This window comes from Marasmius oreades, chromosome 9, assembly GCF_018924745.1.
Source record: "Marasmius oreades isolate 03SP1 chromosome 9, whole genome shotgun sequence".
NCBI classification, from domain to species: Eukaryota; Fungi; Basidiomycota; class Agaricomycetes; order Agaricales; family Marasmiaceae; genus Marasmius; species Marasmius oreades.
The window spans coordinates 42,702-63,539 of NC_057331.1; the positions used below are offsets into that span (position 1 = coordinate 42,702).

The following is a 20,838-nucleotide window of genomic DNA, read 5'->3' on the forward strand; positions in this document are numbered from 1 at the left end:
TGCGGGTGATAGGCTGTCAATACATTCATCTTGATATCCAGGATATTGTACAGTGCCTTCAAGAACTTGGAGATAAATACCGTACCCCGATCGCTGATCACCCATTCTGGGAGACCGAAATCTCTCCAAACCCGATCAAGGAAGAGCTTCGCAATTCCTTCACTATCAACTTTGTCGTAAGTGGGTACGGTGCGTACTCTCTTACTAAGTTGATCAACCACTACCAGTATAGTGGTGTACCCATGAGCCTCCAGGAGCTTGGTGATCAAGTCGCAGGATATGTACTGCCACAGTTGACTAGGGATGACATTAGGGCTTAAGAGTCCTCGTGGTTTACCGGGAAAAGTTTTTGTTCTCTGGCAGGTGGGGCATCCCCTAGCGTATGCTTTGACATCCCGATAGATTGTGGGCCACCAATAATATCGTAGTATAAGTTTGGTGGTTTTTGCCTGTCCTGGGTGTCCCACAAAGTAGGTGTCATGATGAAACCGAATAATCTCGTGCTGCAAGCTCTTTTCAGGGGGTATATAAAGCAGGTTGTCCTTGGTCAAGTAGTCTCTGTGGTTCTCGACGTTGCCCTTGTTTTCTCCCATTTCTAAGACCTTGACTTCCCATTTTGCCTTGTGTCTTTTGATTTCTTCCAGAAAGTGGGTGTGAATGGTGCGAAGGAATTCGGGTTTTAAGAGGACAATGTCTCTGTTATCATTCTCCCCCCTCTCATGGCCCTTTCGTCTCGAAAGTAAGTCCGGTTTAGTCTGCGATTTTCCCGGTTTATGAACCAGTACAAAGTCGTAATCCGCTAGAGTCACTGACCATCTCACCTGTCGTCGGTTGAGGGTTTTCGACATCATGAAGTATTGTAAATTTCGGTGATTGGACCAGATTTTGAATTGTACTCCATTCATGAGATAATGCCTCCATTCCAAGAGTGCACACATGATAGCCAACATTTCCTTGTCATGGATATCATAGTTTCTCTCGGTTTTGTTCAGTCCTTTCGATAGAAATGTGATCAGCACCCACCCATCCTCTTGCTTCTGGGATAAGATTGCTCCCGTTGCAAAGTTCAAGCTATCCGCCTCAACCCTAAATGGTGCATGGTCAATAGGGAAATGGAGTACCAGGTCCGACCATACTGCGTCGTTTAGCGAGTCAAATGCTTTCTGCTCGGGGCCTTCCCACTTCCATACATGCTCCTTTTTTGTCAAGTCGGGAGAGGGTCAGGAGAGGTTGGAGTACCCACGAATAAACTTTCGGTAGAGATTCATGAAGCCTAGAAAGCTTTGAACGTCCTTAATGCATTCAGGCGTTTCCCACTTTCTTATTCTGTCAACCTTTACAGGATCCATATGTAGACGGCCATTTCCAACAATTAAACCCAGGTACTCCACTTCAGCTTTATGGAATTCGCACTTTTCCGGTTTGAGGTATAGGTTATGCTCCTGTAGAATGCGGAGTACCTCGTCCACTGTTTCTCTGTGCGAGTCCATGTCTTCACTGAAGATCAGGATACTGTCCATGTAAACAATAACCTTTCCAGCGATAACGAGATCTGCAAAGATTTCGTTCATCATAGTTTGGAAGGTTGCGGGGGAGTTCATTAGGCCAAAGAACATCACTAGGGGCTCAAAAAGGCTCCAGTTGGTCACAAACGCTGCCTTTTGTTTGTCCCCTTCTTTAATCCTGATATTATTGTATCCCCATTGTACATCTAATTTTGTGAAAATCTTGGCATTCCAGAGTTTATAGAGTATGTCGGAGATGAGGGGAATGGGGTACTGATTCTTGATCATCATTGTGTTCAGCTTCCGGTAATCCTGTACTGGATGCAGTTTCCCGTCTTTCTTTTTTACAAAGCAAAAGGGTGAGGATATGGGGGACTTGGATGGGCGAATACGTCCAGTCTTTAGGTGTTCTTCTATAAACACGTTGAGTTCCTTCTGTTCCTCTGCTGATAGTGGATACAGTTTACTCTTGAAGGGTTCCAAGCCTTCCTTGAGTTCAATGGCATGGTCCCACTTCCTTCGCTCGGGTAAGGAGTCGAAATCTCCCTTTTCAAATACCGAGCGGTACTTTTCAAGGTACTCCGGGGGTACTATTTCTTCTATAGTCTTTTTTCCTTGTTCCTGCGCGTACTGGGCAGCTAGTTCCACCGCTATGCTCCTTGCTGCGCAAATCTGTTCTGCTTTCTTGTCTTCGAAGCGAATTTGCGTCATGAAGATTCGATCCTCTTTTTCGATATCTTCAGTATCTTCTTCCTTCCATATTTGCCACATTCGGCGACGTTTACACTGTGGCGGGCATCGATTAAACTGAAGGGTCCCCTTTTTCCAGTCCACCGTTGGGTTATGATGCTGAAGCCAGTTATACCCTATGATCACATCGCTTTTTCCCGTATTGGTTACAGCGAATGTGGTGACTTCAGTGTGGTCCTGGATCATAATTCAAAGTTTGGTCATGTGAGAAATCCTGCCTGCATGATTAGGAGTACCATCAGCATTATAGACAGGAATTGGCCAAGCTAACTCATTCAATTCAAGGCCTTTGTCCATCGCAAACACCTTATTGATGTAGCAACTGGTGGCTCCGCAATTGAGGAGGGCTTCAGTAACAAGTCCTTTGTGCGAGTTAAGGGTCTCCAGAGTCGTCGGCACTAACACAGAATCTCCTTGAATCTTCCAGATCCATCGAACAGATTCTTTTAGTTGTTTAATGGTCGAAAGTGCATCTTGGATTGCCATCTGGAGAATATCGCGTATTAAGTCGTTGTCGACTTTGGACGTCCTGCTTTCATGCGACCATTTCTTTAGGAGATGCCATCCCTTTCCCTCATTGTGACACAAATTCCAATAGATCCAATAGGCATCCTTCTTTGATGCAGGGTAAGGGAGTTCAGGATTACTAGTTTTAGGGGGTACTCGAGCAGGTACTCGCTGAGGTACTCCATCCCTTTTTGCTTTTGGTGATAAGTTGGGCATGGGTTTTTCTGATACATCTTCGTCTTTCACCAAGTCACTCTCATTCGTTAAAACACTGAACCGATTGTTATTGGATTTACAGACAAAGGATCCCTTAGGTGGCGTATCTTTCTTCCTAAGGGGTTTTAAAAACCTGCCTCCTCTCCAATTTTCCTGAACTCTGCTTTCTCTGCAGTACTAAACGACTGGATTTCGTTAAGAAGTCGAGACATGCGATTAACCCTGGGATGAGGACAATCCCGCACAAGGTGGCCGACTTCTTGACAGTTGTAACACTGATGGTTTGCATTCCAAGCGTTAGGACGAGCACAGGCTCGATCGATTTCCATAGGTCGTCCTTGACCTCTGAAGGTTATACTGGTTCCTGTTTTAGCTTCTGCAGGTCCCAAGGTCGCATTTGACACAGTGGGTACTGTTGATACCTGATTCCGGAAAGGATTGTTGGTACTCCGGGGTACTGCTGCTGTAGGTTTCGCTGCTGGAGTATGCACATTATGCTCTACTCTCAGAGTCTGTGCACTGTGCTCCTGAAGGTCAAACTGAATTGCTGCTTCCTTCCATTTGTCGTAGGTCTGCAGCATAGGATCCATGGCGTAGATACAGCTAATGAGGAATGGTTTGAGATTTGTTTTTAAAAGTATGAGGAGTCCCTCTTCTTCAAGCCCGGACTCGGCTCGGTACTCCTCGAACTCAAGGAAGAATTGACTAGCCAACTTGTTAGGTTTCTGGACCAGGCTGTGGAGCTTCCTCTGTGCTATATCCTTCTGGTCACCACCAGCAAAATCTCGACAGATTTCTGCCTTTAGGTCATTGAATGACGCTGGCCACCGTCCGTTCTTGATTTCTCGGATTTTATTAGCTGCCCATTTAGGAGGCAGTACTCTGTCGGTCATATGGGGAAGGGTTTTGAGGACCTTTGCATGGTCCACAGCGGATTTCTCTGGATTTCTCTGGAAATAAATATAGAGTTGGGTGAAGAAGGGATCAATGCCTTCGGGGGTCCCGTTGAACGCTTTGGGCTTCGTAGCAGACAATTTCTCATTACTCTGGCTATGACTCTTCTCGAGTAACCTAGCAATGACTTCGTTTTGAGTATTCAACTGACTAAGTTGTCGCCAAATGTTGACATTGAGTTCCCTATCCTGCTGTTGTGCGTTAAGACCCTGGAACCATTCTTCGGTTCCTTGAGCAAGGACTTCTGGATTGGGGAGAGCTGGTCCAGCATGTTGGGAGACATTGGGATTTATGTGGGTGTCCTGATCTAAGGTGGCAGACATATGCACAGCGATCAGGGTGGAAGGTTTCCAAACTAAAAGTTGGTAAGAGTAGAAAAGGTCAGGTCGCCCCTGGGGTACTCTTGTCTATTGTCAGGAGTCGATCCTTGGGTGAGGTGAGCTGACAATTGGAGGGGAAAAAGGAATGACTCCTAGGTAGGATTGACCAGACAAGAGTGAAGTTCTACTGTACACTTGGAGTACTTATATACTACACTACTTAAGGGGTAAGGAGTCGAGGGGGCAGGGGCCTCCCTATCTACGATGGTCTATGGCGATCGTGAGTCGGACAGAGTGCTCAACGGTAAGGGGCCGAAGGGGTGGAAGGGAGGACAATTGCAAGGATCAAAATGATCAAGTGCGAAGACGGGAGGGGTTGTAATAACACGTGAAGTACTATGGAGGAGTACTCGGAGTACGGCGAGTTCATGATAAACTCTCATCTTGAGACATCTTGAGACATCTTGAGACCTCTTGAGAATATCTCAAAGATCTCAATAAAAGTACACTTCCCATATCAAATAATACATGCTATTATCTCAAATTTTCCATCTCATTATCTCAAAAAGGTAAGATCTCATTGTCTTAAACATCTCATAAATTTCAATCTCAATGTCTATGTCTCAATTTCTCAGTAACTGAGATTGTCAGTTGGTATACTAAGCTAAGGTTGAATGTAATAGTGGTGCTAGCAATTTTGATTGCGTTACACCCACACATAGGTTGAGGGTCATCTGTTACATGACTAAGTTATAATATTATAAGGGTGAAGGGCCTACGTGTGGGTGTAACACAATCAAAATTGCTAGCACCACTATTACATTCAACCTTAGCTTAGTATACCAACTGACAATCTCAGTTACTGAGAAATTGAGACATAGACATTGAGATTGAAATTTATGAGATGTTTAAGACAATGAGATCTTACCTTTTTGAGATAATGAGATGGAAAATTTGAGATAATAGCATGTATTATTTGATATGGAAAGTGTACTTTTATTGAGATCTTTGAGATATTCTCAAGAGGTCTCAAGATGTCTCAAGATGAGAGTGATGTCACGACATGAGATCATTAATCACAGTACATGCAACAGCAGCATAGAGAGCTTTGCCACCATCCAAGTTCCTGACCCTACAATTGTGTCAAGAGGGAAGTTATTTCTCACACCACAGAAGCAAGGGTGAGTGGCCATTTATTCAGCTGAACTTCCAGAATCCTGACCTTAGTCACTTTATGTCATGAACTCGCCGTACTCTGAGTACTCCACCATAGTACCCTGCATGTAGTTGTGGCCGTTTCCATCGATATACTTGATTGTCTCAATTCCCGCAATCACCCCCTTGTCGACCATCCTGTCTGACCTGCAATTGCCATAGACCATTATAGATAAGGAGGCCCCTGCCCCCTCAACTCCTTTACTCCTTAAGTAGTGTAGTATATAAACTCCAAGTGTACTGTAGAACCCTACTCTTGTCTGGTCAATCCTACCTAGGAGTCATTCCTTTTGTCATGAACTGAACCAGGGGTAGCACCCTACCGTCGACTTTTCTGCCTATGGAGTCAACTACAGTCAGACTCAACATATGATCAAGGGGAATGTCATGTGAAAGGGTCGATTCATAGGAGAGTACTCCTAATCTTAGGGGAAGGGGTCATCAGTATAGGAGTACAACCCTTTCTATTAGATAGGTATATAAGGAGTACTTAGTAGTAGGTAGTTCCCCAGAATTTGATCTCCTTTCATCACCTCTTTGTCCTAATTCTCTATCCTTTTCCTATCTTTGTCTTTCACCTCTGCCCCATTCACTCTGTTGCTCTACGTCGTCCAGGTCACCTTTATGAGAGGACTCACCATCCAGTCATGGTCTGGACTCATCCTAGAGTCACTTCCTTTGCATTAGAGTACAGGATGGGGTACGCATGGATTAGGTATGTGGTACACTACATTGGTGTACATTGGGTACTGTCTATCGTATGCTCTCATCGTCGTTGGAGTACTGGCTCATAACGGTCCTTGTCTTAGGATACTCTCATTGTTGGAGGTTCACTCTTGCCATAGGAGTACGGTTCGTTGTATGGTTCACCACACGGTTCACGGATATTCACGATATTGGACATCATCATTATTCATTCTCCTTGGTTGCCAGCTCTTGTCATCCTCTATTGCTGATAGGCCCATAGGATGGTTCGCCAGCATTAGCCTGGAGTACGATTTCATAGTAGGTCGGAGTACCGGGGGTTGGTACCCCTCGGAGCACGCCCTATGTGGGTGTTGGGTTGTTGTAGGTGTATGCTATCCTCAGTGTCAGGGCTTGAGGCCTGGCATATGCATAGGCGGTTCACCCTCCTGACACCTTTCTTATTCATTGTCAGCCTGCCTCGCTCAAGGATCGACTTCTGACACTTTACAATAGAAATCATATCATCTGTACGCATGGGTAAGAAGGCTAGTTGATGGATGAGAAATAGCATGCTGTTAATCTGACATCTCAAATGCCAGAAATTCCCCACTATACCCTGCTGAATGTGCAAGGCTCTAGTGGAATCAGGTGAGGGCACATTTGCCTTGTATTCAGGTCTAGGTCAATGCTGATAATACAATCTAGTGGCAGTGACATCTTCAAAGCTTTCAAAAGTTTAAACTTACTTGATCAATCAAACCCATTCAATGTTTCCTTACCCACAAGGATGAGCTCTGCAAATTCAATTGCCTCAAGCATGTCCATAACTCCCTCCATAGACACAAACATCAATGGTCAGAATGACCAGAATAGTCAAGGTCAATGGTAAGAACATTGCAGGTCTGATTGATCCATACTTGACTGAACTGAAATTCACATAGATTGGGGATAAGGTGTACTCAACCTTTGTTTCTTTTATGTATCAGCAATTAACAGACAGAAAATCTTAAGTATATAACACCATACTTGGGGGTCATCTTCCAGTCCAGGTAGCTTGGAGATGAAATGTGCCTTCTGAAAACAGAAATAAATCAGGAGAATAATAATTAAACACTCCCACAATACAATGATCTCCCCATTATGCTAAGAGACTGTGATCTGAAAAAGATTTGAAGTCAGTACAATCTGTGGATAATAACACTATGAGTATAACAACAAATTTTCTCCTTATACATCATATAATATACAAATATAGAAATGAATGGCCAGATGTGCCACAACTGACAAAAATGGATTCATATAGCTCCCATAACATTGGCAGCAAGAATAAGTAATAAAATTAAGTCACAAATATTATAGTTTAAAATACATGGGTTCTCTGTCAAAGTGCTCTGATACAAGTAATTGGATATCAGTCTGTCTAAGCATTTGGCAAATCAGATACAATGGAGAATATATCATCATCTTCACTGTCAACTTCTGGGGTAATTTGCTTAAGGTTGTCTTTGGCTGTACAGACTGCACCTTTCAGTACCCATCAAGCTAAGCTGGAAGTTCCCAAAAATATGTAAATGGCATCTCACCATGACTATGTTTTAGCCAACCCCTTGTTAGCCAGCTCATGAATTTATCACTTCTCAGATTCTTCAAAGCTTCATTGGATCCTAGGCCCTCTGCACCAAGTTGGCCTTCAGTGTTTGTCCATTCCTGACTTTCTAGATGAACCCATTCATCCCCAGTATGTGGATCCCCTGGAAGAGTAATAATAGAAGATAATGAAAGATGAACCTTGAAGAAACATGGAAAACTCACACAGGTTTATAATTTGATATCCATGCACCCTTGCATACTCATCACTGTACGGATCATACCCCTTGATTGTCAGGTATTCTTCCACAGATGCATAATCAAACTGATCCCATGAAGTCCCAATGTATGTATACAAATCCAGTGTTGGAATCTCATACTGTGCCCAATTCTCCTTTGGTATTGGTGTCTTCCCATTGGAATCAGAGGACCAATAGTACACCTGGCTGTCCAAAGGCCAATGGAGACATGGCATATTGTTGATCTGTTTGGGAGCTATTGAAAGAAGTGGTTGAATAAATAGGTAGACTTTAGTTGAGAAGTTATGAATAAAGTTGGAGGTGAAAGTTCCAGTCAGAATAAAGTAGACTTCATCCATGAGCACTTCAATAACAATATTAGCTCAATGCCAGGGGAAGAAGGTAATGAAACTAGAACTAGAACTTACATACACTGTTCCAAGAGGCTTTAGGATGACCAATATCCTTGAAAAATTGGAGTGATTGACTCAGATATGCACATCGAAGTTGTTCCTGTTCATCAGAAGGTATTTGCAACCTGATCCGTAGTCTGATTATATTTACTCCAGGGTCATCAAATATCAGGTCAACACGACCTGAAGCTGCCAGTGACTTAGTAAGAATGAGGTGAGGGCATGAACCATGATATAGATTACCTAATTCTGAAAGCCTGGCCTTGACTCCATGTGTGCTGAGATAAAAGCACCATTCAGGGGATGGTATGGAAGGGAGATGTGCCAGAATACAAGACTTCTCCCAATCAATAATGGCTCCAAATGGAAGTAAGTTATGGGGTATAAAGCAATCTGGAATGATGTGCATGGCTCCAATTGAGGTAACCAACTTGAAGAACTCTTCCTGAAGACCATCAATGATTGCCTTAGGTTCAAGGCATAAATTCTGATAAGATTGGTTTATTAGCTGAAAGCTAATGAATAGAGGTCTGCTGCTGCTGGACTGAGGAAATTCAGAAAAGGATGATGTGAATTCATACTGCCAAACATTGCTTCTGAAGTTGAAAACCCATTCTTCATGATTGATTGAATGAGCCTGCCATAAAACATTAGAAAATTAAGTTTCAAAACCTTATCTAGACAACCTATGCACATTTTTCAATAGTCTCCGCATATCACTGTTGGTTATCATGGCATAGAATGAGCGGTACTTGAAAGAACCTGTTAATTGAGAAGCTAGAATGCTGCGGGGTTCAACATACCATTTTATACCAAAGATAATTCCTAACAACTGGTGTATCAATGCCAAACTGACTGAATATAGCACCTCCACTGATGAACACTGTTTAAAAGTTAGAGGGGAAATGGGACAGTAAGATAAAAACGCACCATCGTGGAATATTAGGGTTGGTGTTCTTGAATGAGCCAATCCAAAAAGCTGAGGTAGCATGTCAAGTCTGTGATTCCGAATTTGGGGCATATCAGCTGTGGCATAGCTACTACACATGAGATAAGCTCACCGTTGAGAGGATGAGATATTATAAATCTGCTTCCAGACCTGATACAATATATGATATCAATCAGACAATTTGAAACCCTTCAACAGGAAACAGGAAATTATTACTGTCTCCAGATTTTCTGCATCTGTCCCATCTTCAGGTTCAAAAGTGACCATGGTAAAATGATCCTGAAAGTTGATAATCCTCACATTCTGTATCCTCCTTCTGATTTTGCACGAAACACTGGGTGGATCACCCATATTAACACGACTTCAGAATGGGTTTGTTTTCTTCAAGACACGACCAGCAGGACATTTGACTGAAATGTTGAGAACATCTGATGAAACTTCTTTTTCCACAATAATATCCCCCATCCTTATCAATCGGAACCCGTGTTCTTCAGCCTGGAAATGATAGCACGTCCATCAGCATTGTTTAAGGGCAATTGGAAGGGATGCTCACCAAATTAAACAAGTTCTCCTTGTCCCTGGTTGTAGAACACTCCTTATCACTTGATCCTCCATATTCAGGCTGTAGGAGCGCTGGATAATTGTGGTTAACAACAGTTCTTGCGTTTGTAAATGAATTGCCGCCAGAGAAGTTCATATGGTGTGAGTCTTGGAAAAAGGAAGACGTTGCCGCCATACTGGGAGAGGTGGGAGTGGGAGAAATCAACCTGTGCAATTGCCTGGCTCATTTTTTATGTGTGTGACAGTAACCATAACATCAAGCCTGCCGCAAAATCGTAACTTCGTGCGTTTGATCCGGGATAACAGAACAAAACGGGAATAGCAAGGGTACAACCCTTGAGACGTGGTGAACGCCGGCTTCGAATCTGGTTTTTTGTATTGACGATTGATGATTGGGTTCTGGTAATCGCTGATAGGTGGACGGAAAAGGAGCAATGCGTTGAAAAAAAGAAAGAAAATTCAACGGATTGACCTGGCCAGGGTGAGAAGTTAAAAGTTTGAACCGCCGACCGAACCCGTGAGGGAAGAAGACCTGTACACCACCTGTCTTCTATTTCTGGTACCTACTAGTAGTGGATTGCCTGATCCAATCGATAGGTGTCCCTTGCGTTTCTCCGTGCGTGCCACGTGCATTTGCGGGGAGAGTGGACTAGTATCCCCCGAGCGTTGATACAATGGGATAGCTTCGAGTGGGAATAAATGGAAATTATAATTAGGATATATCGATTTACCGGGACCCTGAGTGGAACCGGCGGGGCTGACCGTTACGCTGAAAGACCGAAAAAAAAAAAAAAAATCGAAACCAGTCCGATTTCGGGATAATAAGATTACAAGGGGAAAAGAAAACAGTGTCGGATTTGCGGGTACCCAAGCCGCATTTGAATATTTGAATCCTCATCTGGAGCTGGGTCCATGTGCCGTAGGTAGTCCTCGGATTTGATCGGAAATGGCTAAATAAACCCGCGCAAGATTCCCACAGGCTATTTTCTGTTGTGGACACCCATCATCCCCACCTCTGAGGACAGTTCTCGATGTGAACCACGTCGTGGACACTGAGGTAAGTCCATCCTTGCTTTTCTACACAATTCAACACTCCCTTTTTGTAGCGTCCAATAAGTCAGTCATGCTACAGGAACTCTGAGGGGTTACGGTACACATAGGCAGGACAATACATTGGGAAATACGGCGTTCTTCCGTGCGTGCTACGAACTTCATGGCTAGTATTCCGGTCGCTAACTATTCTTACAACTCACTTACCACATCGTGCTCCACCGACGTCGGTATATCTCAGCATCTTCAACATCAATCTCCACGGAAAAGGAATACTCTAGACAAAGCTTCGATTGACGCATTCTGCACCACTTTAGCTACTTTCAGTCAGTTCAGGGTGAGAGTACAGAGACAGTCGGGCATGGAAGACACCTTCATCGACATCTTTCCTTTAGTTGTGGAGCTCGCGAGTGAGGTGTTACGGAGGGTTACTCTGGGGTAACTTGTCGGGGAGTCATTCCGACCCTGCTTCTCTTATCCAGCTCCACCCATCCATTGGAATCCTCGAACAAAGTGTATTCCTAATGCTCATGCAAAACCAGACAAACATTTCATCCAATGGATTAGAACTCGTCTCCATCGGCTTCTATCTCTCACTTCACTTCCTCCGACATCGACATCGTAACCCAATGCATCGAAACGAGTGCCGAGCCGATTTTGGCTGGCATTGACGCCCAGGCGAATAGATCCATCACGCATAACACACTCCGACAATAATCCCTCACCTCATGCGTATGTCTCCTACGAAAGGTATCAGTTTTTTTGTTATGATGGGTATCGGCGTGGAGGTGGGATACAGAGTATTCGAAGGCAAGAGTTTTGGGGTTGGTGAAGTAGCGTCGGGATTTGGTCCTGGGCTCTACGTCCACGGGAGGTTGACGGGAGGCTTATGGGAATGTCAATACTGGCGTTGGCATTGGCATAGTGACTCTTGTCTACGGTGGTGGAGGGGGAAATAGGCTGTTGAATGCCGATAATAACGACAACACACGGAAGGACGCCATCACGGTCAACATCGTGACCCTACTTCACGACCGCCTCCTCATATTCTGAATTGATGAAGGAATGTATGGTTTAGTCGAAGTGTTACGAATGCCGTTTTTTACCGACCTAGCGAGAGGGTGGGTCTCATTTCCATTTCTGCTGTTCAATTCTTCGTGTTTTCGCCTGGAATCAACGGGTCGAGTGGCCTACGGTCAGAAAAGTGGAAACGAGAATGTCGAACTGGCTTCTTCCGTTGGTACTCCTTGAAGAAATCTACGACGAAAAGACTTGTTCACCTTCGGTCTGGAAACAACGGAGCGAGAGCGAGCGTGGGGGTACGAGGCAAAAACGGAGTGGTCTTCCTTTCCCTAACACTTTAATTTTTTTTGGTTCACAAGCCTGACAACGTTGCTGTTTGATTCAGTTGTCAACTGGTGGGCTTCAGCGTTCTGGGCGGTAGATCCGTCACGCGTTGAAGTTGGTTTCGTGCATGAAGAAGTGGTCCTGGGCTCCATATGTACGAGATAGTGAGTGGCCTCTACGTACATCCTACCTCATATCGAGTATTTTGGCCGCTCATCTTGGACACAGGTTCGATATTCGGAGTCTGCTTTCCAAGAAGGACAAACTAATTGGGGGTGACTCGGAAATGGATCTTATGCCGGTGTGAACGGAGAGGCTAGTCGGCGTTGGCGCTACTTCCACCCGTCTCTTTGTCCGTTGTTGAAATCCGCGAATGACGTAGATCCACTTATTATCACCATTTCGTCCAAGTGGCCAGATAGGAAGACTTGTGATGACATCCCTACCCATCACTTAAGATCAACACCTCAAAACATCAAAACGAGCGCCCATCCGATTTAACTGAGTTAACTTAGCCGATGTTGTTTATGGCTACCTTTCTCCAAGTAACACCCACCCGTGGTACGGTTACGATTTGGTATCCGAGTTGGCCGAGAAGGCAAGCCTGATTCTTCCGTTCTTTCCGCTGTAACTTATATAAATTCTGGTTCTCTCGACTGCGATTCCCATCAGAACGTATTCAGGGCATGTTCAGAAAGGTGAGCGACGGGCCTACTCCGAAGATACTTACGGGTGTGTATCACATTTCCATACTTGAACGGACACATCCCTAGGTGTATCCAAGATCAAGACTCTTCGGTAAGCAGTGCCCCGACATCGCTCCCTGACGCCCCTGAATGGAGGAAGGTTAGATAAATCTGACAGTTATCCGAATAATTGTAGGCCGCTTTCAAAAAAAAACTTGCGTTTACAAATCACTCCACCTGCTCCAATACTGATATCATAGTCTCGCATATGGACCCACAGACTCGACTCACTCTATAGCCTATTGTATAAGCTACGAAGTCGGCGGAAGGCTCGTGTACTGTAGCCACTGAAATGCGATATTTTTGACGGCCATTGTCCTCGAAGATACTGCGTGATGTAGACATTTTCTTTTGAGGGTGCACGTATTGAAAGTTTCCCATAATTGACGGTGGTGGTGAGTGAAGTAAATCTTGTATTGAAAGGGCTAAATAGATATTGAATCATGGAAGGTTTTAGGGTATAATGTGGATATGGAGACTAATGCACTCACCAAATTTCAGACCCTACAAGTGACAGCTACGTCGTCGAGCTCGCCGTCGAGGGAAGAGTCGAATCACACGTCGACAGGACGGTATGTAAATTGGAGCAGGTGGAGTGATTTGTAACACAAGTTTTTTTTTTGAAAGCGGCCTACAATTATTCGGATAACTGGAATGCTCTAGAGTCTAAACAGTCGTTGTTGCTGCACCATGTATAGTCTTTACACCAGGACAAAAACTTCATCCACGAGTACCTACATCCGCAAATCACTAGACACGGTGGTGTTACCAAGCAGCACTCGGAGATGAATGGGATGATCGGGGAAGTCTCGTAGGATGGCTACATACTCGATTCATTTATGAGCTCCTGCATCGCAATCATCAGCTGGCCCACGGTGGCGTTTCAAGTACGAGTCAGAGATGAATGGAGGGTACTTAATTGAGGGAACAATTTGGGACTTGCGGTGTTGGGGAACAAGGGATACTCGGCCTTCGTTTGAACTGAAGAGAGGCAATGCAGTCCGACAGGTTCCGTCGAGGAAAGGTATATAAGGATGGAGCAGACTCTCACTTTTCTTCATTATCTTTTCGTTTTTTTCTTTCAACAACCGTTACTATTCTTCTTGACGCAATGCAATTCAAGGTTTCTACTTTCCTCGTTGTCATCGCATCTGGTAAGCCCTTTTGTGCCCCGTTTTCTTCTCACCATCCGCATCCGCTGACGGGTCTTTAACGCCTTCCCCCATTTAGTGATGATGCTTACAGTTGCTCAACCAGTCGAAAGTGCTCCCGAAGCACCCGAAGCACCGACGGAGGACGTGAGTGATACCTTTCTTATCCATTTGTCGTGGTCTCAACTAGAAGAAAATCTTTAGTACGCCGTCACGTGGTGATACTGGACAGTTGAAAGCGGCGCTTCTCCCCCACCGCAGGCAGACGTGAGTGATGCTTTTTTCTCGTGTCCGCTTGTTGGTCTCAATTAGACATCTTGAGTACATATGGTTCAATTACAAACATCCTCAAGTCATTGATAGCGATTCCTAGAAATACCTTTTTGTGTTAACCCATACTTAGTCACTTCCATAATAGATTCCTCACTCCTTTTCGATGATTTTGTTTTGAGAGGATACTGTAGGGTGGCCAAATATGTTGGGAAATAAGGCGCTCTTCCTTACGTGCGGGTTTCCCACGCACTGGCAGGTCGGGATTCGGACTTTTCCAGTCAAATCTATCCCATGTGAGGTCATATCCGATGCAAACGGTGTTCCACTTGCTTCTTTCCACCAGGTACGGTGGAGCTTAGGGGTTACCTTTTTTAGAGCCCGAGTTGGCCGTGCTTGCTTCGACGCCGTCTGTCCAAATCTTCGTGTGCTCCCTGTAGGGAGAGCTTACGCGTACGAGTATGACACCTGAACTGAGTTTACTGTTAGATATCTACAAGGACATGAACCAGTATTCCGTACTCCTTTTACTGCCGGGAGACAAGCCGAGATCGCCAAGGTTGTAATTGACTTTCCTGTGCCTGTGGGTCCAATTACACGTAAAGCCTAATTAAGGGAAGTACATTTGGCGCTGTGGGGTTCTACCCACAGGGTGATTCGGGCTGAACGGGTTTAGAACACAACTTTACCACGTCGAGTCATCTTCATTGTATTCGTCCCTTCTTCTCTTCCTTCAATCACACTGACAGGCAAACTGCACTGTATAAGGAGGGTGCTTACACAACTTTGAAGCGGCGAAGACTCGGAGTCGACCCTGCTCTCTGACAGTCCAGGATGGATGAAATTGACTTTTCCCCGTTCTTTGAGGCTAGAGCTGAAAGGAACGCTTACCGTGAGTGGCATATTCTGTCAATGTCAATAACACCTCTGACAACAGGCCATGTTATAGTTGCAAGTGGTATTCTTATTCTGTACGAATATGGTGAGTTGCCCAAACTACCGTACGGCGTCATCAGGCATTCAAATTTGTCGTGTCACTCTACATCGCAAGTTCTTCAATTGGACACGGAGGTAGGTTTCACGACATCACCTCCTTTCGACGTTGACCACCCCCTTTCTTCTAGGTCGAGTTTTTCTGGGTATGTTCCTAAGCCAATCACCCCCTGATTTCACTCTTTCCTCAAACAACTTCAAAGAAACAGCGATGGTCGATCGCGAAAGGGCTTTTTCTTTGGGTCAGTTCAGAAAACACCCTGCATCCCTTTGAGCTCACACCTTAGCAGAGCCGATATTATGGGTTACTCTTCAACATGTACGTCCCAGTCCAGTGCATTGGGTAACTGAACCTGGAGCCGCTCCCGATTCGTTCATTTCAGCTCGAATGCCATTGGTATGTCTTTTGATTATCTCTCGAAAGACCGGCACGCTCACTCACATCCAGTGTTCCTACACCCAAAACCGTCATATTCAGTAGGGGTTCCATCTTTGATGCGCTCCGTTATCGTTATACTCATATCATCGCATCATTTGATTGCAATTGGCAGAGGTGAGTTCGTTTTCGGGATGTTCAATTGAAACGGGTTAACCTATCTACCACCAGATGTGATTCTATCACGCCGGTCAAATCGGACTTCATAACTTAAATTATTTATATTTGCAGGCGCTGATTTCTTTCATTGGCAAAACACCGGAGCTTCCCTTCAGGTGATCACATCACACCGTAAGGGTGTTCCCCCACAGTATTGCGTTTGTGCCTTATAACCCTTTATTTCCGAAAACCTAGTGATTCTACAATTACGATTATGCGCGATGTATGGGAACACTTGGAAGATTGTTGCTCTATGCGTGCGTGGTTTCGCCTGGCTGATCCCAAGACGGAAGAAGAGGCTTTTTAGGTATTCTTGACTTGCGGCGAAGCCTTGACAATGGGAATAATATTTGGAATACCTAATGACAAACTCGTTGGTACGTGGCTTTCCCTACGCTTACCGTCTGAGTATCATTGAACACTTCATACGTATACAGGAACTAACAATCCGTTTCCCGGGCTGTACATCTGCGCCGACGCGGACCCGTCAGACGGTTCCCGTTGGCTGGTGTACTATTGGATGTCTATATTAATCACCGACACTGTATTACTCTCGTTGGCTCTTGCGAAAGCTTGGAGATATCGCCCTTCGACAGGACTTTGCAGTGCCCTTATGATAACACTCACAAAAGATTCCGTGGTCTATTTCTTCATGTACGTTCATGGTTTTTACCTTCCGATTGACCCCATAGTTGATCAAACGATTTTAGCATCTGCTCTGTTTACCTCGCCAATCTAGTCGTTTGGTTTTTCAATCGAGTCAGGGACCCTCATTCCTCACCTCAGTAACAGTGATACTGATTCAAACTAATCCACCCTACAATGCGATTAGATCACCCTCAACGAACTCCTTACTTCCTTCTCCTTCGTCATCTCGAGTATCCTCGCAAATCGCCTTCTCATTTCCCTCCGAAGAGAAAGTTTTCGTTGTCAACCGGACGCAGAAATCCATTCATACATGCTTTCAATTCGACGTACCGAAAGTCTACAATTCACTACCATCCTCGATAATGTCACCCCTGCGACAACATCAACAAATGGTTCGAGGATATAGCGGATAACGGGTCGTATTCAATGCTGTAGATAAATACTTACTTATTACTTAGGCTATATGTCCTCTGTTCTGTTCCCGTTGGCAATTACCAAGTATTCAAGTCCTGAGTGTCGATAAACGGTTCAAGTTACGGAACGAGTGTGACTCAAGTGGCCTTCCAGAACGCCACTGCGTTTATATACCCATAAGTAACGGCAGCACGAAAGAGGAGGACGAGTACGCGCCGACGAGGAATCAGGATATCGATGATAATGGTTGAGAAAGAGCGGCGGTGCATCGCCACCCAATCGCCACCCGCCACACATTGCCCATCAAATTTATAATCTCACGGTCCTAACGGGCCGTGATAGCCGAGTTAGGCTTCCCGATTCTCGCCATCAGAGTGACAAAATCAGCCCCTCGTTCTACAGCGCCCATCAAACGGGCGAGAGGGATCTACTCGGTTCCAAAATCCTCTGCATGATAACTTGAACAAGGGTTACATCGGATAGGACGGTCCTGGACCTCATATGGGATGGGAATCGACGAGACCTGTAAGGGTAGTGCGTCAACTATCCTCTCAAAACAAGACCTGTAGGCTTGTTGGAAGTCATTGGTTCACGGAAAAATAAAAATTCAAATTTATGGGTTAACACAAAAAACTATTACTAGGAATCGATATCAATGATTTGAGAATAATCGTAATTGAACCATATGTACTAAAGATTTTGTCTAATTGAGAGACCGTGGCAAATGGATAAGAAAAAAGTATCACTTACATCTGCCTCGGGTGCGGGAGAAGCTTCAACTGGTTGTGCAATTCCATCGTTAAAAGCCCAATGACGTCCCCGCCTGGAACTAAAGATTTCTTGTTGAGAGCGACCCATGACAAATGGATGAAAAAGATATCACTCACGTCCTCCGCTGGTGCTTCGGGTGCTTCGGGAGCACTTTCAACTGGTTGCGCAACTGCAAGCATCATCACTGAATGGGGGAAGAGGTCAGAGACCGTCAGCGGACGCGGATGGTGAGAAGGAAACAGGGCACAAAAAGGCTTACCAGATGCGACAACAATGAGGAAAGTAGAGAGTTTAAATTGCATCGTGTCAAGAAGACTAGTAACAGTTGCTGAAGAAAAAAACCTGAGAAGATAATGAGGAAAAATGGGACACTCACCATCCTTATATACCTTTTCGAGTACCTTTCCCCGGGCTCATCGGACTGAGATGCCTCTTGAACGAGGCCGAGAGTGCCTTATTCCCCACCCATTCATCTCTGAGCGTTGCTTGTATATGGAAAATGTGCCCAGGTGGATGTAGGTGCTCGTGGATCGTTTGTTGTCCCGGTGTAAAGGCTGTAGCAAGCTTGCCTCTCCGCTCATGTAATAACTGTCCATCTTGACAATCGTTACTTGCGAGCTCCATAAAGATGGCCGTGTCGGTCAGACTGGACTGCCTGTATTCAGTTTGAACGAGGCCGAGGATGCCTCGTTCCCCACCCATTCATCTCCGAACGTTACTTGGATATTGAGAATGTGCTCACGTGGATGTAGGTGCTCGTGGATGAAGTTTCTTGTCCCGGTGTAAAAGGCTGTACGTGGTGCAGCCAATAGGTCGGATTCTCTCTAAGCATTCTATGAATCTTCCTCCATCCAGGGAGATCGGAGAGCGGTTTCGGGGCTGCTTGAGAATGTAGGTCCTCGCCTTGAAAGTACCATACATACTTGCCACATTTCTTCGAAGTAGGCCCGTCACTCCCCTTCCCGAACAGAACCTGATCTATCCAGGAGATTCCGAAGCCACATCCCGGGCCATTTTCCGACAAGTCCATGATAGAACCCGAGGCGCCCCGTCAACGAGATAAACTTCAAGAATAGGGCAATGGCCAAGTCGAATACGACCTGCATGTTATCATACATCGCGGTTGTTAACGCGAACTATAATCTCTGTCAAACAAGTTTCAGTTCATTCAACCCAAACGACCCGCTCGCCAACGTCGCCTTCGCCATCACTAGCACTCGAATTTATTCGCTAATTCAACCAACTCAAATAACGGTCCTTTTCGTCCACCGGGTGTACCAGACAGATTAACGTCTGAATTTTTGCCCTCTCCATCACCGTTGCCACCGTTAACATCGTCACTGTCGACGTCGTTGGGACATTGAATGGGTTCGTCAATAGCGAGAGATATCTCGGCGGCGTATGTGTTGTAGCGCGGGAGGTCCAATGGTCTATCGTATTCACGAGTGTGCAAAGAAGGAATGGGTCGAAAGAACACATATCGATGTCATGCTGTAGGAACCGAACCGTTACGTTCAGTAGGTTTAGCCTAAGCGCCCTGAGAACGTGGTTTGTCGCTGCTAAGGCCTCGGGGAAGCAGACAAGATCATGATGTCGTATGGAGGAATTGGCTCCGAAACACGCGTTTCTAGATTGCCAAGCCCACTCGCCTCTCTCCGCGGCGTGAAATCGTAGTCGACAGAAAAGCCAGCGGTTGCTGTGAGATCAGAAGATTAAAAACTCTTCCACTCGATTATACCAGCCCACTGAATGCTCTGTAATCGTGACCGACAGGTCCTATTCACTGACATATATCGCTTGAGCACGCCTCAGCCTTTTTTATAACCCCATTTGTAGGTCTGGCGCTATCCAATCTTGCTATTCAGGAACCGGAGGGGACTACAGGGCTAGCCTGGGATTTATGAGTGCAGACACCGACGTCCGAGTATCGTAGTCCTACAGATAACCACAAAATACCTCAACTACGATAGTTGTCATGAGTTGATCAGGGCACGAACCTGAAATTCATTCACCACGAGCCATCTCCGATCCTCCAAAACCTCAAACCAGCTTGGTACAACCTCGAGCTCTGCGACACGCTCCATAATCTCGAGACGGCTCGGATTGAGCAACCGGGAGCTGAGCGCTGAACGTTCAAGGAAAATCGGTCTTGTAAAGGTCCTCTGCCATATCTGCCACCTGCCATCTTCCCAATACCGTTGAAGGTGATCGGACCAAGTGACCCAATAACGCTCCTACGATGGATGGCACAGGTCAAGTTGTGTGTTACGATAGTGACTCAAGTATTCAAGTTCTGGAATTGCTCGCCAAATGGGGATAGAAGCCCAAGCCCATGTCAGTGCTATCTGGCCTCAAAATCAGGTAAATTCAAGAATGGATGACTTTCCGTGGCCCTTTCTAAACCAGATCCTATTCTAAACAGCTTAGCCGAGCTTAGCCGATGACCCAAATGGTGATGAGTCCGTTCCGGCTAGCGGAGTTCGAAAAAGGACCCCGTTCTAGATTTTAGTCTGGAGGGGGGGGGGGGTACCCCCCCTTCCAGTCTAAATTCTGTGTTTTCTAGATTAGCCGACATTATCCGAGTTTTGCCGAGGCAATTCGGGGATACGAGTCACGTCAGCTGGCCCTCCGCCGCCGGCGTCGTCTTCATGGTCTCGCTCGACATCCAGCCACAGCATGCAGCCGTTAGTCGTAAGGCTCAAAAATCGTTATGGATGTTCTATCATATATTTTCTACAATTTGTGGAATTCCCTCTGATTCCATTTTCCTCTAGCCTTCTTAATTTCAATTTTGGACTGCAAAAAAACAATTTCTGACTTGTACAAGGTCAGTAAAAACCCGTATATCTCTTACTTTTTGCTGGAATTGACAAGGAATTGAACACTCTTTAGGTGAGGCATGGGAGGTTCATTCATTTTCTACAAAACGTGTATCATGCTCAGCAGCAAC

The 20,838-nt window shown here is 45.3% G+C and overlaps 4 protein-coding genes across 4 annotated transcripts; 2 read left to right on the plus strand and 2 right to left on the minus strand.

Moving 5' to 3' along the window:
• Positions 1-7,574: 7,574 nt before the first annotated feature.
• Positions 7,575-9,609, minus strand: E1B28_012966 (uncharacterized protein; the record flags this gene model as incomplete). The annotated part of the gene is made up of 10 exons (XM_043158116.1): positions 7,575-7,678; positions 7,738-7,905; positions 7,967-8,344; positions 8,409-8,582; positions 8,637-9,030; positions 9,088-9,144; positions 9,197-9,276; positions 9,324-9,391; positions 9,455-9,492; positions 9,559-9,609. The coding sequence occupies 10 exons, from the start codon at positions 9,607-9,609 to the stop codon at positions 7,575-7,577; spliced, it is 1,512 nt and encodes a 503-aa protein (XP_043003459.1).
• A 4,508-nt stretch (positions 9,610-14,117) lies between these two features.
• On the plus strand, positions 14,118-14,627 carry E1B28_012967 (uncharacterized protein). The gene is made up of 4 exons (XM_043158117.1): positions 14,118-14,200; positions 14,277-14,344; positions 14,402-14,464; positions 14,520-14,627. Exons 1-3 carry the CDS (start codon positions 14,158-14,160, stop codon positions 14,417-14,419), a joined length of 129 nt encoding a protein of 42 aa, XP_043003460.1. The 5' UTR covers positions 14,118-14,157; the 3' UTR covers positions 14,420-14,464; positions 14,520-14,627.
• A 1,765-nt stretch (positions 14,628-16,392) lies between these two features.
• Positions 16,393-16,844, plus strand: E1B28_012968 (uncharacterized protein; the record flags this gene model as incomplete). Its single annotated transcript, XM_043158118.1, has 3 exons — positions 16,393-16,432; positions 16,493-16,709; positions 16,766-16,844. 3 exons carry the CDS (start codon positions 16,393-16,395, stop codon positions 16,842-16,844), a joined length of 336 nt encoding a protein of 111 aa, XP_043003461.1.
• A 1,019-nt stretch (positions 16,845-17,863) lies between these two features.
• E1B28_012969 (uncharacterized protein) lies at positions 17,864-18,512 on the minus strand (the record flags this gene model as incomplete). Its single annotated transcript, XM_043158119.1, has 3 exons — positions 17,864-18,072; positions 18,148-18,216; positions 18,278-18,512. 3 exons carry the CDS (start codon positions 18,510-18,512, stop codon positions 17,864-17,866), a joined length of 513 nt encoding a protein of 170 aa, XP_043003462.1.
• Positions 18,513-20,838: the final 2,326 nt, after the last annotated feature.

Excerpts from the sequence above, each read along its gene's own strand:
- E1B28_012967 (XM_043158117.1), top strand. The coding sequence starts at position 14,158 with ATGCAATTCAAGGTTTCTACTTTCCTCGTTGTCATCGCATCTG. Across the intron at positions 14,201-14,276 it reads CCTCGTTGTCATCGCATCTG|TGATGATGCTTACAGTTGCT; the intron begins GTAAGCCCTTTT and ends TCCCCCATTTAG.